Source organism: Aphelocoma coerulescens, chromosome 28 (assembly GCF_041296385.1).
Source record: "Aphelocoma coerulescens isolate FSJ_1873_10779 chromosome 28, UR_Acoe_1.0, whole genome shotgun sequence".
Taxonomy (NCBI): domain Eukaryota; kingdom Metazoa; phylum Chordata; class Aves; order Passeriformes; family Corvidae; genus Aphelocoma; species Aphelocoma coerulescens.
Genome location: NC_091041.1, coordinates 6,388,503 through 6,402,579, shown reverse-complemented (window position 1 = coordinate 6,402,579; position 14,077 = coordinate 6,388,503). Strand labels below are relative to the sequence as shown.

The 14,077-nt window shown below is 54.2% G+C and overlaps 1 protein-coding gene across 2 annotated transcripts; it reads left to right on the top strand.

Annotated features, from left to right (window-relative positions):
• Window positions 1-902: 902 nt before the first annotated feature.
• Window positions 903-6,043, top strand: FAM174C (family with sequence similarity 174 member C). 2 transcript variants are annotated; one of them, XM_068997195.1, is made up of 3 exons: window positions 903-1,522; window positions 2,153-2,314; window positions 2,972-6,043. In XM_068997195.1, the coding sequence occupies exons 1-3, from the start codon at window positions 1,098-1,100 to the stop codon at window positions 2,973-2,975; spliced, it is 591 nt and encodes a 196-aa protein (XP_068853296.1). In that variant the 5' UTR covers window positions 903-1,097; the 3' UTR covers window positions 2,976-6,043. The 2 variants fall into 2 exon arrangements, with proteins under 2 accessions (XP_068853296.1, XP_068853297.1); XM_068997196.1 differs by having other exon boundaries at window positions 905-1,522; window positions 2,198-2,314.
• The last annotated feature ends 8,034 nt before the right edge of the window (window positions 6,044-14,077 follow it).

The window sequence follows — 14,077 nt, the reverse complement described above, 5'->3', positions numbered from 1 at the left end:
TGATAAAAGAGTCTCCAGACATTCCTGCCTTCGGGAGAGGATTATTTAGCTCACTTACACGAAACCTACTTTTCCTCCTTTAACCTTTTTCAAATTATCTTAAGTGAACAGGATTTAAAAAAACCAATCAGCCATGACACACTTCTGGGGGTTGTACTGAGCAATTCACCAGTGAGGATTTTTGCATGTTAATGCGGGAGGGTATTAAATATGATGAAGGCTGAGGAGTTGTGAAGTGTTAGCTGATAAAAATGCAGTCAGGTGAGGCTTAAATGAATTCAGGCTGAAAATACTTACAAATAATGCTTTGTAAGACCTCCCTAAATAGGATGCTTAGACGCAGGCAGAAATAATGAACAGGTGTAAAAATAGAGCCTGGTTGGAGGTGCTGTTATTTTTGGCATTGCTAATTACGGCACTGAGTTAATGATGTCTTGCTGGCATAGGTGAGGGAATCGCTGGATCCAGGGGCTGGATGTGGAACCCAGTGGCGTCATCGGGAAGGTGTTTGGGTGCCGTGGGTCTGACGTGAGCTCGGGTGACCCAGTTTTAGCCCTTTTTTTTAAAGTAAGCCCTGGGTGCCCAGGCAGCTTGAGCCGTTCCCTGAGGGGAAAAATGGGCGAGTGGAGCAGGGCTGAAGGGCGGTGACCGAGCCCTGGTCAGCCGCAAGTGTCTGCAGAGGAAAAAGGTGGGGGCTAGAAATTCTAGAAATGCTCAAAATGCTCCTGTTTCCAGCTGTGTTCACCCTGGGGCGGGAATGGCCGCCGTGAGGGGGAAGGATAACCCTGAGGGGGAAATGGCGGCTCTGGGGGAGAAGGTCCTGCTGTGAGGGGGAAGTGGTGACGCTAAAGGAAAAATGATCACCCTCGGGGGAAAATGGTGGCCTTAGGTGAGGAAGAACAGCCCTGAGGGGGAAATGGCGGCTCTGAGGGAGAAATGAGAGTCCTCAAAGGGCAATGGCGGCTCTGAGGGAGGAAGGATGACCCTCAGCGGAAAATGGCGTCGGTGACGAACGGGGTGTTGCAGTGACGGAGAAACGGCGGCCCCGCCGAGGTGGCCGCAGACCGCGAGGGGACAACGACGACCCTGAGGGCAAAATGTCGGAGCCCCGCGGCGGCTCCGCGAGCGGGTCACGGCCAGCCCGGAACGGCGCAGCCCCGGAACCCGCGAGCGGCTCCGCGGGGCCCGGGCGGTGCCTGCGCCGCGCGCACCGTCCCGGCGCCTTCCTGCGGCCGCCGCTCCCGCTCCGCTGCCCCGGCCCGGCCATGCCGCGCCTTCTCCTCCTCCTCCTCCTCCTCTTCCTCCTCGTTCCGCACCTCGGCCGCGCCGCCGCCCCCAGCCCGGGGAACAGCACGGAGCCGCCGCGGGCGGCCGCAGGGAACGAGACGCAGTCGGGGTCGGAGCACGAGTCCGGGCCGAGGCTGTCGGTGGGGTTGGGGCTGCCGGTGCTGAGGCGGGCAGTTTATGTGCTGAGCGCTCTCTCGGCGCTGGCTGGGCTCTACTTCGTGCTGCGGGCGGTCCGGTGAGTGCGGGGGGAGGGTGGAGAGGGGGCGGGAGCCCGACCGGGGCTGTGTCCGCGTTCCTGCTGGTCCCGCTCCTGGTTTTGTCCCAATCCTGGTGTCCTCTGACCCGGGGTTATGTCCCTGCTGGTCCCAGTCCCTGTTCCCCTTGTCCTGGGCTGTGTCCCAGCTTGTCTCGGTTCCAGAGGGGGATCTACCCCTCTTGTCCTGGTTCCCCCTGGTCTGGGATGTCACCCTGATTGTCCTGGTCCTGGACCCAGTCCCCCTTGCTTGGGGCAGTGTCCCTGCTTGTCCCGGTTCCTGCCCCCCATGGCCGTGCCCCTGCCAGTCCCGGTCCGTGTCTGGGTCCCCCCGAAGCCGGTCACGGTGTCCTCTGTCCCTCGCCTGCTCCAGTCCCGCTCCTAATCCCTGGGTTTGTGCCCATTTTCCCTGAATCCCCCTCCCCTCCTCTCCCCTCCCCTCCTTCTGCCAGCCGGGGCTCTGCTTCCCCGCGCATCCCCTTGGCAGCGAGTCCAAAACGTTGCTGTAAATCCCCAGCACTGTTAATTACCCGAGGTAATTAGCGCTAAACCATCTCCGGTCCCGCTGGGGGGGGACAGCGGCTCACTCACTGTGCTCTCCCTGTCCCTCAGCCCCAGGTCCGAGGGCCCAAGAAACGAGCCCAAAACTCATTTCAGGTTGAAGAAGCCCCAGAGGAAGAAGTATGGGCTGCTCTCGAGCCACGATGAGAACATCGAGCTGGGCTCCCTGGACAGTGACGAGGACACCGTGTTTGAAACACGGAACCTGAGGCGGTGAGGGATCATTTTTGTGTGTTTTCTGTGTTGCTCTTTTCCTCACAAGAGGCTGAGGCTCCTTTCCCAAAGCCGTGGGAGCTCTGGCACAGCTCCTCCAACCAGATCTGCATAAATTAAAACGCCTGTGTGTGGTCTCTGTGTTGGCACACGGATTTGTCTCGCTTTTCCTCATTTTTTTGCCCGGGAAGGTCTCACTGACAGGGTTATGTGGAAGCTGCTGTGGGGTCACAGGGCTGTTGGGAGAGGCAGCCCTTGTGCCCAGTCTGGGCCTCCCTATGTTAGACAGGAAAACAAAAATTCCTGGGTTTTTTGTTTTTTTTCTTCAGTTCAGGAATTGCTTCCAACTCATATCACAGTTCAAACTCCCAGTCCCATTAGGACATCCATTCCTGCTTTCCCAGCAAAACTCCTGTTTTGGTTTGTTTGTTTTTTTTTTTCAGTTTGGGAATTGCTTCCAAGTCATATCACAGTTCAAACTCCCAGTCTCACCGGGACATCCATTCCTGCTTTCCCAGTGTCACGTTTACATCCCACAAGTTCAGTTTCTGGGGAGGTTGTTTTAAGCTGAGGAGGAATGTCACCTCAGGGAATGTCACCTCAGCTTCTCCCACCTGGGCTCCCCCTGATTTTGGGTGTCTCCTTTTTTTTTTCCAGATGACCAGTGGCACCAGCTGCCCGGACTGATGGAGGGTCCAATCCCAGTGGAATCTCCAGTGCTCAAGTTTCATTATCTGCTTACAGTGACTATTAATTAACAGTTCGAGCCCTTCCATGGCTGGGGCAGGGGAAAGGGGACCAAACCTGTTTTCTTCACGTGCATTCTTGGGGACATTTCTGGGGAAAGATGGGAGCTGTTCACTGCATGGGGAGAGGCTGAGGTGAGGAAGATGCTCCTGGATGATTTTCAGCACCTGAAATCCTAGCTCTGAGCTCCAGAGCTGCCCCTGTGCCTCATATGCCTCTCTCCTTGCCCTGGAAGCATCAGATCCCTTTTCCATGCTGATCCTCTTTCCTTCATGCAAGATCAGGTTGCTTCTTTGGGAAGTGTCTCTGTAATCAGCTCCTGGGAGGAGCTGGGAGAGCTCTTGGTGTCTGTTACACAAACAGGGGTGGGAGGGTGATAGTTCAGACAGAACAGCTTTGGGAATGAGTTAAACTAGTTAAATTTTGCAGGATTAGCAGTTACTGGGATAATCCTCGTCATTCATGGGTTTACTGATGTGTTTACAAATGAAAGGGGCCACAACCCAAAGGAATATTTCTCCAGAAGAGCCACCAAAAGGGGATGAGAGTGCCCGGACTCTGCCCAGCCCACCCCTGTGACACCAGGGACACACGTGTGACATCTGCCAAGCTCTGGATTTTGAGATACCTGAGGAAAGAGCCAGGTGTGATCCAGGGAGTGTCTTGGAGCAGCTGATGACTGGAAAAAGGGGACCCCAACCCCTCTTGACTGTGATTCAGGGCAGCCCTGGCTGTGAGTTACCTCCACTCAAGGACCCTGGAGTTTCAATCCCTTTGTTAAATGGATATTTGGGATCTGATCGTGTAGGACCAAAGGTGAATGTGTCAGGAGGTTGTTGCTGGGTGGATCTGCTGCTAAAACAGTGAAAAGTGCTCGCCAAGTGCTCCTTTCCTTGGAAATTGGCAGCACATCCTTAAATCCCACTTCCCCCCAAGCTGGTAGTGCCTTTGTTTGGAGAACCCGAGAGATTTGCCCTGCGGGCAGGGAGGTCCCTGTGGCACCTTTAGGGTGAATATTTGGAATGTCCTTGGAATGTCTTTGGCTCCTTTCCTTTGGCTTGCAAATCCCCTGTGGATCAGGGGGCACAGGTAACACTTGGAGAGGGACAGGGATGTCCGGGACAGCTGCCGGGGGGCTGGCAGCTGCTCCGGGATCCCCGAGGCAGTAGAGGGAGTGCTGTGATCCTGGTGTGATCCTGGCCACGTTTGTCTGTTCGGGACTAGGTGAGGTTTCCTGGAGAAATCCCACCCCCGCGGCAGCTCCGTCTGCACGTGCACGAAGGATTTTAGATACATAGATATATTTTTAATAACGCTGCCGTGTACACACAGTGCTTGGATGTGCCCTGTTTTCCTGTCGTTTGGACCCTTTCACACCTGTTTTGGGGTGTTCTCTGCTTGTGTGGCTGCTGCAGCTGGGAGCAGGCAGAGGTTCCATGTGGGAATTGCTGGGATGGCTTCACCCGGCTGCAGCTTCCCTGGGGATGATCCGAGCTCTGTGATCCATGGTCAGGGATCTCTTGATCCTGCAGGGCTGCACGTGCTGGTAATTCCCTGGCTCTTTGATTCCCTCTGGAGAGTTGTTCCTTGTGCTGTTGAAGCCAGATGAGCCCGACTGTCCCAATCCACTGCCATGCTTAGTGTTGGACCAGCACATTCCTTGACCTTCCTTTACCTGGAGTGATGAACCTGAGCATTCCTTAGGCTCCCCTCTTGTTGGACAGGTGAGCTTTGGAATTCTCAAATTTCCTCACCTCGCAGGAGTGGAGGATTTGTTTATTGTTAAATGATTTGGATCAGAGGGAACCTCAAGCCGTATGCCCTGCCTTGAAAATAATTCTGCTGGAATTTGGTTTTGCTGGAACAGGTGTTTGTGTTTGAGCAGGGAAAGGTGTGGAGCAGGTAATGAGGTGCCTGTGCTGTGCTCTGTAGGTACCAGGGAAGGAAATTGAGGTGCCATCCTGGAATTTCTGCACCACTTCCATGTTTTCAGAGTCCTGCCAGCCTTTGAAGAGTGCAGGGTACAAAGGTGCTTGTGGGGCTGTCACTTGTTCTAGCTGTAATCAGGGACCCTGTGAAAGCTGCTTCCACTTCCATCCTGTCCCTTGGCAGCAGTTGGCATCTGGATTTGCCCTTTGTGGGCCGTGACATTCCATCCCTGCTCTGCTCCGAGTCCTTTTCTAAGAGGAGAAAACCAAGTCACAGACCTGAGACTCCTTGGGGTGCTCAGTACGATCCCATTTCTCCAGGAGGAACCAACTGGAGCTGTCACTTCTGCAGTGTGATCAGTGCCAGGCCAGGGCAGGTTTTTTTGGGGTGGATCCTAAAAATAACAGCAGCTTTGAACACCTCACGTGACATTTCCACAAAGGAGCAGTTCAGGTGTTCCTTCCATTACTCTTTCAGTTCCTCCATGTGTGTTTGATACCCTCATTTTAGGTCTCTTTGCACCGGTTGGATCTTCCAGTAGCTTTCCAGTTTTAGTTTTTCAGGCTAAACACGGGGATGCAACCAGACCTGCCTGTGCTTGGCCCTGGGCAGGCTGAGGCTTCACCAGCCACTGCTGCACTTTTCTTTCTCCGGGATGAATCAGGGTGCTGGTGGCAGGCTCTGTGTGCCCGTTGGTCTGCAGGATTCCTGCTCATCCCAGCCAAAAGGAGCCAGTGGACCACGACCTGTGGCAGTCACCACCTGTGAGCATCACGAGTGACTACAACAGTCTGCTCTGAATTAAGCCAAAGCCAAATTCCAAAGTTTACTTAATCCCTCTGTCATTTTGGAGATTTTGTGGGATGCTCTCTTGCTGATACCGACCTGCCCAAACTGCCTGGGCCATCTGCAGGGTTAATGGGATCCATGGGAGCGGGGTGAGATCAGCTCTGCCAGTTGTGTTCTGTGCCTGGCATGGGATCTGCAGCACTGGGAGTGCTGGGAGAGGGGCCTGTGGTGGGAGCCCTGGAGTCAATAAACAGCACTTGGGCACGTTGTTGTCTGAACTCCTCAAGAGTAGCTCGTGTTTCACCCTCATGGAACTGCTGATTTGTCCTTAAAAAGCCACCAGCCCTGTATTGATCCATGGTTCTCCTGTTGTTGCAGCATCCCCTCCCTTGTACCTGGAACTGCTGGAATGAAGCATTCCAGCCCACCCATCCCTCCCTGCTGCGTGCAGGGGCTGCTGAGCCCGTGGGATGAGGCTGCTGTGGTGGGTTCATGGATTTATGGAGTCCTTTGGGTTTTCCCCCTGCCCTGCTCCCGCTCCCAGGACAGTGGCACTGTCCCTCTGTGTGCTCCCAGGGTTGCTGGTCACCTTGTGTCACATCTGGAAGTGTCCAAGGCCAGGTTGGACAGAGCTTGGAGCAACCTGGTCTATGGAAGGTGTCCTTGCCCATGGCAGGGGGTGGAATGAGGTGAGCTTTAAGGTCCCTTTCTACGCAAACCATTCCATGACTCCATGATTCTCCAATCATCTCTGGGTTGGTTTCAGTTTTCTGAAGTCTCCTTTCTCCCTGGTCCCACATTCATCCCTTTTCTTGTACAGAAGACCAAATAAGGTCCCTGTGAGGCCAGTTCCGGCCTCTCCACAGCAGCAGAGCCAAATTCCATTTGGCTTATTTGGGAGTGAGGAAGGAGAGGCTGTTTCCTGGATCATTGGATCATGGAATCGCCTGAGCTGGAAGGAACATACAAGGATCATCGAATCCAACCCCTGGCCCTGCACAGACACCCCAACAATCACATCCCTGTGGAGCGTTGTCCAAACGCTCCTGGAGCTCTGGCAGCCTTGGGGCCAGGACCATTCCCTGGGGAGCCTGGGCAGTGCCCAGCATCCTCTGGGGGAAGAAGCTTTTCCTTATCTCCAACCTAAACCTCCCCTGACACAGCTCCAGCCGTTCCCTCAGGTCCTGTCCCAGGTCCCAGAGAGCAGAGATCTGAGCTGCCCCTCTGGAGTCTCCCCTCAGTCTCCTCCAGGCTGAAATGGGAATGTCCCGGCTCCCCCCTGCAAGGAATTTGTTCCAGAACAAAACCAAGGGCGTTCCCCGACTCTCACATCTGCTTCTCATCCTTCTCATTCCCGTTGCGTGGATCAGTGGCACTGAGAAAACAGAAGCCACGTTCCCCCTGTCCCCCTCTGCCACCCTGTCCGTGTCCCCTTGTCCTGGCTGCTCCCGTCCTGGAGCAGTTGAGGAGGGAAGAGAGTTTTGTTTACTCCACGATTTACCCTCGTTGTTGTTGGAGTTCTGGGGGGGCAGCGGGGTCGGGGCACACCAGGAGCTGGGGCGCAGGGGATCCCTGTAGGTGGCACTCACAGACCAGACTTGCGGCTGCCGGGGCGCTGCCGGGGCACTGCCGGCACCTGGGGAAGCTGCAAATAAATCCTGGCGCCTTGGAAGGCAAATCTTCATCCAGCAGCTGTCTGGGATGAGCTGGAAGTGCCCTTTGGGGGCTGTGTCTATCTTGGCGTCGGGGTGGGGGAGCAGCAGGTTTTGGGGCGGCTTCTGGGGAGCTGTTGGGCTGGGGAGGGTTCTCTCTAAGGGAGTGTCTCTCTCAGGTCTTGCCCCGGCTCCACCTCAGCTGGATTTCACCTGGCCCTGTCAGTACTTGTTTGGGAAGGATTTTTATGATTCTGGGCCTGACGAGGTTTCGGGATGCCCTGGTTTGATGGAGTGAAGCTACCCGGCTCCAGCAGAGTGAACACCCAGCCCTTGCACAGCATTGCCCTGGGGGCACCCTGGCTTTCCTGGGCCAAATTAACTGTAGTGCTAATGAACTAACAGAGAGCACTCCCCGTGCAGCAGCATGGGCAGGACAGCATCACCCTGTCCGGTTAGATCAGATATGAGGGAAAATTCCTTCCCCAAAAGCAAGGGGTCCAGCCTGGCACAGGCTGCCCAGGACAGCGATGGAGTCACCATCCCCAGAAGCGTTCAAAAAACCCCTGGTTGTGGCACCTGGGGACATGGTTTGATGGTGGCCTTGGCAGTGCTGGGGGAATGGTTGGACTTTGTGACCATGGGGGTCTTTTCCAACCTAAAACAATTCCATGATTCTGTGCTTCCACGCTCTGTCTGTGTGCGGTGCTGGGAGCTGCGACAGGATGGGAACCAAGTGCTTGTTCCTTTTCAGGCTCAGGGGGCTGTTACCCCAATTAGCACTAATTGCCGTGGCCTGTGGTGCTGGACCAGCTGCAGCTGTGCTGTCCTTCCCCCATCCCTGTTCCCTGCTCTGTGCCATCCCCTCTTCCCGAGCTCTCACTGGGGACGGGCTCCGGCTGGCGCTGGCTGGGATTCCAGTCACAAACACAAGCTGGCGGCATGGATCTGCTCGGAATTTATTTTAAACTCGAGGTAAAGTGCTCTTGATGCTTTGGATGCAAATTTCCTTGCCTGGAATGGGAGCTGCGGGGCTGGTGGAGTGCCGGGGAGCTCTTTTGATTCCAGAGCCTGTTTGCTGCTGCGGCTCCTCGCGCTGCGCTCCGTGGAGTGCAAAATCACCTCTGCGGCACAGCCCGGGGAGGGAACGCTGCTGACACACAGAGCTCTTCTCCTGCTCTCTGTCCCCTGGTTTTAATGAGGCTTGGTGTCTAAAGTTGAGGTTTTTTAGGGTTTTTTTAGTGTTTTTGTGTGTGACAGCAGTCTGTGTGTGATTTTTCTGGTCACTCTATAGGAGAAGAGATGGTCCAAGTCCCTCCAGCCCCGCCAAGGAGGGAAAAGAGAAAAAAATAGAATGGGTAAAGGATGCTCCATTCATGGATTTCAGAGTTCTTTGTCACTTGGATTCCTCCAGTATCAAACAAACCTCGGTTTTAATAGGTAGCATTAACCAAGGTGGGGTTGAATGGGATTTGGAACAACCTGGGATAGTGGAAGGTATCCCTGCCCATGGCAGGGGGTGGAACTGAATGAGCTTTAAGGTCCTTCCACTCCAAACTATCCTGGGATTATCTCCATGGGTCACTAAGCCAGGGATTGTCCCTGTGAACGCACCGGGCTCTTGGCCCCATTGGATGGGTGAAGAGATGAGCATGGTCAGGAAAAAAATGCCATGGGTTTTGTCCCATTTATTGCTCATACACTCACTGGGCTGCTCTGGGTACTTTGGGGTGACTGTGGGTGGCTCTTGGAATTTCCCCATAAATGTTTTCAGCTGCACTCACAATTCTCCTGTGCCCGTGTCCCTCTGGGGCTCGTCACGGGCAGGGGCTGGGTGGTCTTCCTCACCTTCATTCCATGGGCACTGGCACTCCAAAATGTGTCTCTGGGTTGGTGTGGAATCGGGTGGCACATTGGGAAGGAAGCTGGGAATGTTTGAACACCCGCTGCAGAGTGTGTGATGTCTCTTCTGTTCCACTCAACAAAGCACCTGCACACAACGAGCAGATTCTCCTGTATCAGAAATTACCTTTACTTAGTTGGCTTTTTGTCTAAATCCTCCTTCTGATCTTTATTTTTTTTTCCCTTCCATCATGGAAAGGTGAATGGAAGTGGCACTTCAGCCACCAAAGCCTTTCCTTTAGAATCGCTGGTTGTTTTCTTGTTTTAAAAATTTTCCAAGGGGGCTTTGCAGGGGAGGAGGAAGGAGCGTCTGCTTTTCAAGTGACTCTGGGGAATAAAAGTATAAAGGACAGGAATGATCAGAACTGTGCTGGCAACGGAACAATATTTTATTTTTGAGTACCAGAGCTAATTGGAGAAGGAATTCACACGACAATTTTTGCAATCTAAGGATGAGTAAACATGAAAGGGGCTCTGTGCTCCTGAACGTGTGAATGCAGCGGGGGGGAAACAGCCCAAAAATTAAATTGGAGACAATGTCTTGGATGTTACAATCCCACATTTGCTTCTCACGGTGCTGGATCAAAGTCACAAGCAGAAGCTCATGTCCAGGGATACCTCTTGGGGGGATGGAACTTCCATGCACTTGTGGGCTGGAATCGCCAGCAAAGGGGGATTTTAGGTCTGATTTGCTGGAAGCACTTCCATGGGCTGTGGGATCGCTGTGGATCTGAACAGATCCTGCTTCAGCAGGCCCTGGAGAGCCCCTGCCCATGGAGAGGCGTTTGCAGGCAATTACCACCTGTGTTAATTAAAGTGGCATGTGGGGAAGGGGGGGTGATGTGTTAGAGCAGCTCACCAGGGATGGAACAAGATGATTGGGAGTTCCCATCCAGACCATCCTGGGATTCTGTGGTCACCCTGTTCCCAGTCGTTGTGGTTCCTGGGTGTGAAGAGGTTCGTGATGTCACATCCAGTGCTGGGAAATGGAACTGAAACGGCCCTGAACTGATGTGTGGGCAACCCCCTCACCCCCCCTCCCACTGGAAGCATCTCCCAGTGCTGGTGATTCCCTCCTGCCATGCTGGAATCTCCAGGGATTGCTGTTGGCAGCACCTGGGCATCCTCAAAATGCTTCCATCCACCATGTAACCGGAGCCTGGAAGTGGGGGTGTGGAGATTTGCGGGTTTGCAGCCAGAAGAGCCCGTTCTGGGGTCACTCTCAAGCAGAGCATCAGGAGGTTTGTCCTGCTCCATGTGAGGTGAAGGCAGAAGCTTTCCCTGGAGAGGCTCCAGCCCCTCCATGGAGTGTTCACTCCGCCCCGCTACGCTGCTGTTACGTTCTGGTGGTTAATTACTCTCGCTCTTTAAAATAATAAAACCTCATGTACTTTAAATAATCCCAATTATTTCATTGTTCAGCCTGAGCTGAGCCCAGCCACCCCCGCTCCTGCAGAAAGGCTGTTCCTGACAGGGAAAAACTGATGGGCATTAACGCCGTGAGCAGCAGCTGAGGGGATTGAGGCTCTGGGGGGGTTGCTCCACCTGCAGCCCCCAGGTGCTTCTCCAGGACATCCCACGGATTACCAAGTCAAAATCCGGGTGATGTGTGGCAGGGCCTGTTACAGTAGGACAAGGAGTGATGGTTTTAAACCAAAAAAGGCTGATTTAGACTGGATAAAAGGAAGAAATTCTTCCTTGTGAGGTGGTGAGGCCCTGGCACAGGTTGCCCAGAGAAGCTGTGGCTGCCTCATCCCTGAAAGTGTCCAAGGCCAGGTTGGATGGGGCTTGGAGCACCCTGGGCTAGTGGAAGGTGTCCCTGCCCATGGCAGGGGGATGGAACTGGATGATTTTTAAGGTCCCTTCCCACCCAAACCATTCCAGTGTTCCGTGACATTGCTGAAACCCAGGCTGGCAGCGCAGGGCTGGTCCGGCTCTGCTTCCAAGGCTGCCCTGGAGGAGCAGCTCCTGATGGGATGTTCTGGAGGGATGGCTGGGGAGACTCATCTTACAAAGGGGACCCTCAAAGCAGCCAAGCAGGATCGTGGCAGTGCTTCCATCTCTGTGTGCGCCGGAGGCACAGCGGGACCTTGGGCGCGGTGGCTCAGACTCGCTCGTGCCGGGGTATATTGGTGTATTTTGATCCTTTTTCTTGCCAGTGTTATTTTAATCCGCTTTTCTCTCACATCAAACTCCTCTTTCTGCAGAACACAGAGAGGCATCGGGTTTGTGCCCTTTGTGATTGGTAGCAAAGGGCTGCGGTAGCGCGTTTTTCCTTTAGAACTGGAGGTTTTATCCCTGTGATAACTTTAGCTTCGCCACAGTCGTCATTTGGGCTTCTCGACTGGCTCGGATGAGTGCAGGAAAAATGCTTCCCACATTTATTAGAGCAAGAGAGGGCTGGGTGTTCTTAGGAAGGTTCCCACTCCCGTCACCCAGGAGTTACCTGGTGGCTCAGGTGGGTTTGGAAAGCAGCTGAGTTCAAACCAAAATCACCTTCTCCCTCCATCTGAAGTGGGATGTGGCTTTATCAGACTTCACATCAAGGTGTTGGTTGGCGCCACTGCCAGGGTGGATGATTGCCAGGAGAAGTCCCCAGGAGCAGCCTGGTTTTCCTGGGAGCTGCGCAGTCAGAGGGAGCCCTTTCCCTCCAAAGCCTGTGTTTCCCACCTAGAAAATAACATGTAGGGAATGGTTTTTTCAAATGAAGGAAGGATTAAGGCACAGCAAGAGCTGATTTGCCAAAGGGCACCCGGGGAAGCGGTGATGGATCAGAGATGGAAGTGGAATCCTCGGCTCAGCCAGCGCCTGCCCCACCACCCTTTTCCTTTCCTGCTCCCTGGCTGCCCAGGTCTTATGGGATAACCAGGACTTGGATTTCCATCCTCTTAAAAGAGGCAATTTAAGGAGCTTTCCAGGGGAGCAGAGCTGCAGGTCACCTCCTCGCGGCTGAAGATGTTTTTCTCCCCCTTTCTCCATCCTCGTGCTCCTTCAGAGCCTCTTTGCTCTCTTCCTTTCCCACCGCTCAGAGCCATTCTCCCAGCTTCAAAAGGTTTCCTAATTACCCTAATGAGGTCAGGAGAGACCAAACGCTTCTGTGACTTAAAGCAGGGGTGGGAAGGGGTTGAGAGGGGGAAATATCCCGACTGGTGCCTGAACAAGGTGTCGCGGGAAGGCGGCGTCTCCCCCTCCGCACGTTCTCCCCACCTTCCCATCTCCAGCAGATTAAAAAAAAAAAAGGGAAATGTGGACAGAAGGTCTCAAATGTATCAAACAGCTTTTAAAAAGAAATTCCTTTTGCCTGTCAAAAGAACAAACAGATACACCAAAAACTGTCAGAATTAGTGTTGGAGTAATTGCAGCAGCTCTCCAAGGTTAATGCTCCATTAACGAGCAGCTCTCACGCAGCTAAAAGCCAGGACGAGACAGGTTGTCAAAGGCTTCCAGGAGATTAAAGCGCCGCATTCCCAGCCAAACTCTCCCGTGGATGTTGTTTGGGAGGGAGGGAAGGGGGATGTTTGTGGGGTGGAAGCATCACCAGCCCTGGCGTTGGCGGAGAAGCGCGACCCGGAGCCCAGGGATGGTTTCCAGGCCTTGGCGAGGTCGCTGCCCCCGGGGCCTCACTCGGTTTTAAACACTCCAGGAATTTTTCAGCACCTTCAGGCCGAGGTTTAAGCATGTCGTAAGGGCAGCCCCGGGTCTGTGGGATCTGTTCTGGTCACTGAGAGGAGTGGGGCCAGGGGGAGTGGGATGCTGGAGGCTGTGATACCTCAGGAATTAATCCTGCCTGGGTTTCAGCCAGCCCAGGCAATTCGTTGTGAGCCCAGCATAATTTGGAATGAGTTTGGGGCCTGATTTCATCTTCAGGCCAGTGAAAGGCTCATTTAAATAGAACTGACCTCGGTTGTTCTTTTGTAGAAGAAAAGAAAACCATTCCAAACTTCCAGGGGTGTGTGATCCAGCAGTGACAGACCTGGCGGCAGCTTTGGGATCACCTTCCCAGGTGGATCTGGGTGTTCAGCACCTTCCAGCACAGCAGTGACTGCTCCTGGTGGATGTGGCTCTGAGCTCAGGGTTTTATAAAACAGAGCTTGGCCCAGGAGCATCGTGCCCTGCCAAGGTGGGATTTTGGGATTGTCCTATGCAGAGCCTGAAGCTGGACTTGATGATTCTTGTGGATCCTTTCCAACTCAGGATATTCCACGATCCTGAGATTCTAAGGTACATTTTGAGTGGGAAGAGGCAATTACATTCCACAGCCTTGGAAATGTGGTGCTGAGGGCCACACTCAGCTATTTCCGTCCCAACTTCCCTGTGTGTGAACAAATTGCCCCTCAAAAGGTGCCAGTGGCCTCCTGCTGCTCCTCGTGATCCCATGTCCTGTGTCCGGGCTGTGGCTGGCCACACCTCACTGTGGGGTTGTGTTGGAGATTCCTGCCAGGCCCAGGGCTTTGTTCCACTCCATGGGGATGTGGGAGCCATTCCCACACCCCAGTGCAGCAGCCTCGGCCAAGAAGGCTGGGGAGGGAATGGAAAAGGACAGGAAAATAACCCAAGTGGTGAGGCCGAGCCTTGTGAAGGGGCTGGTGGAGAGCACGGAGGTGCCACAGTGCCAGACCCATCTGGGGTGACCCAGGGAGCAGGAACACAACATCCCCTCGGGCTCCTGGAAGCAGCTGCACCCCCATAATGTGGGACTGGGGACCCTGGGATCTGGCTCTGGCACGGTGGGATCTGCAGGATA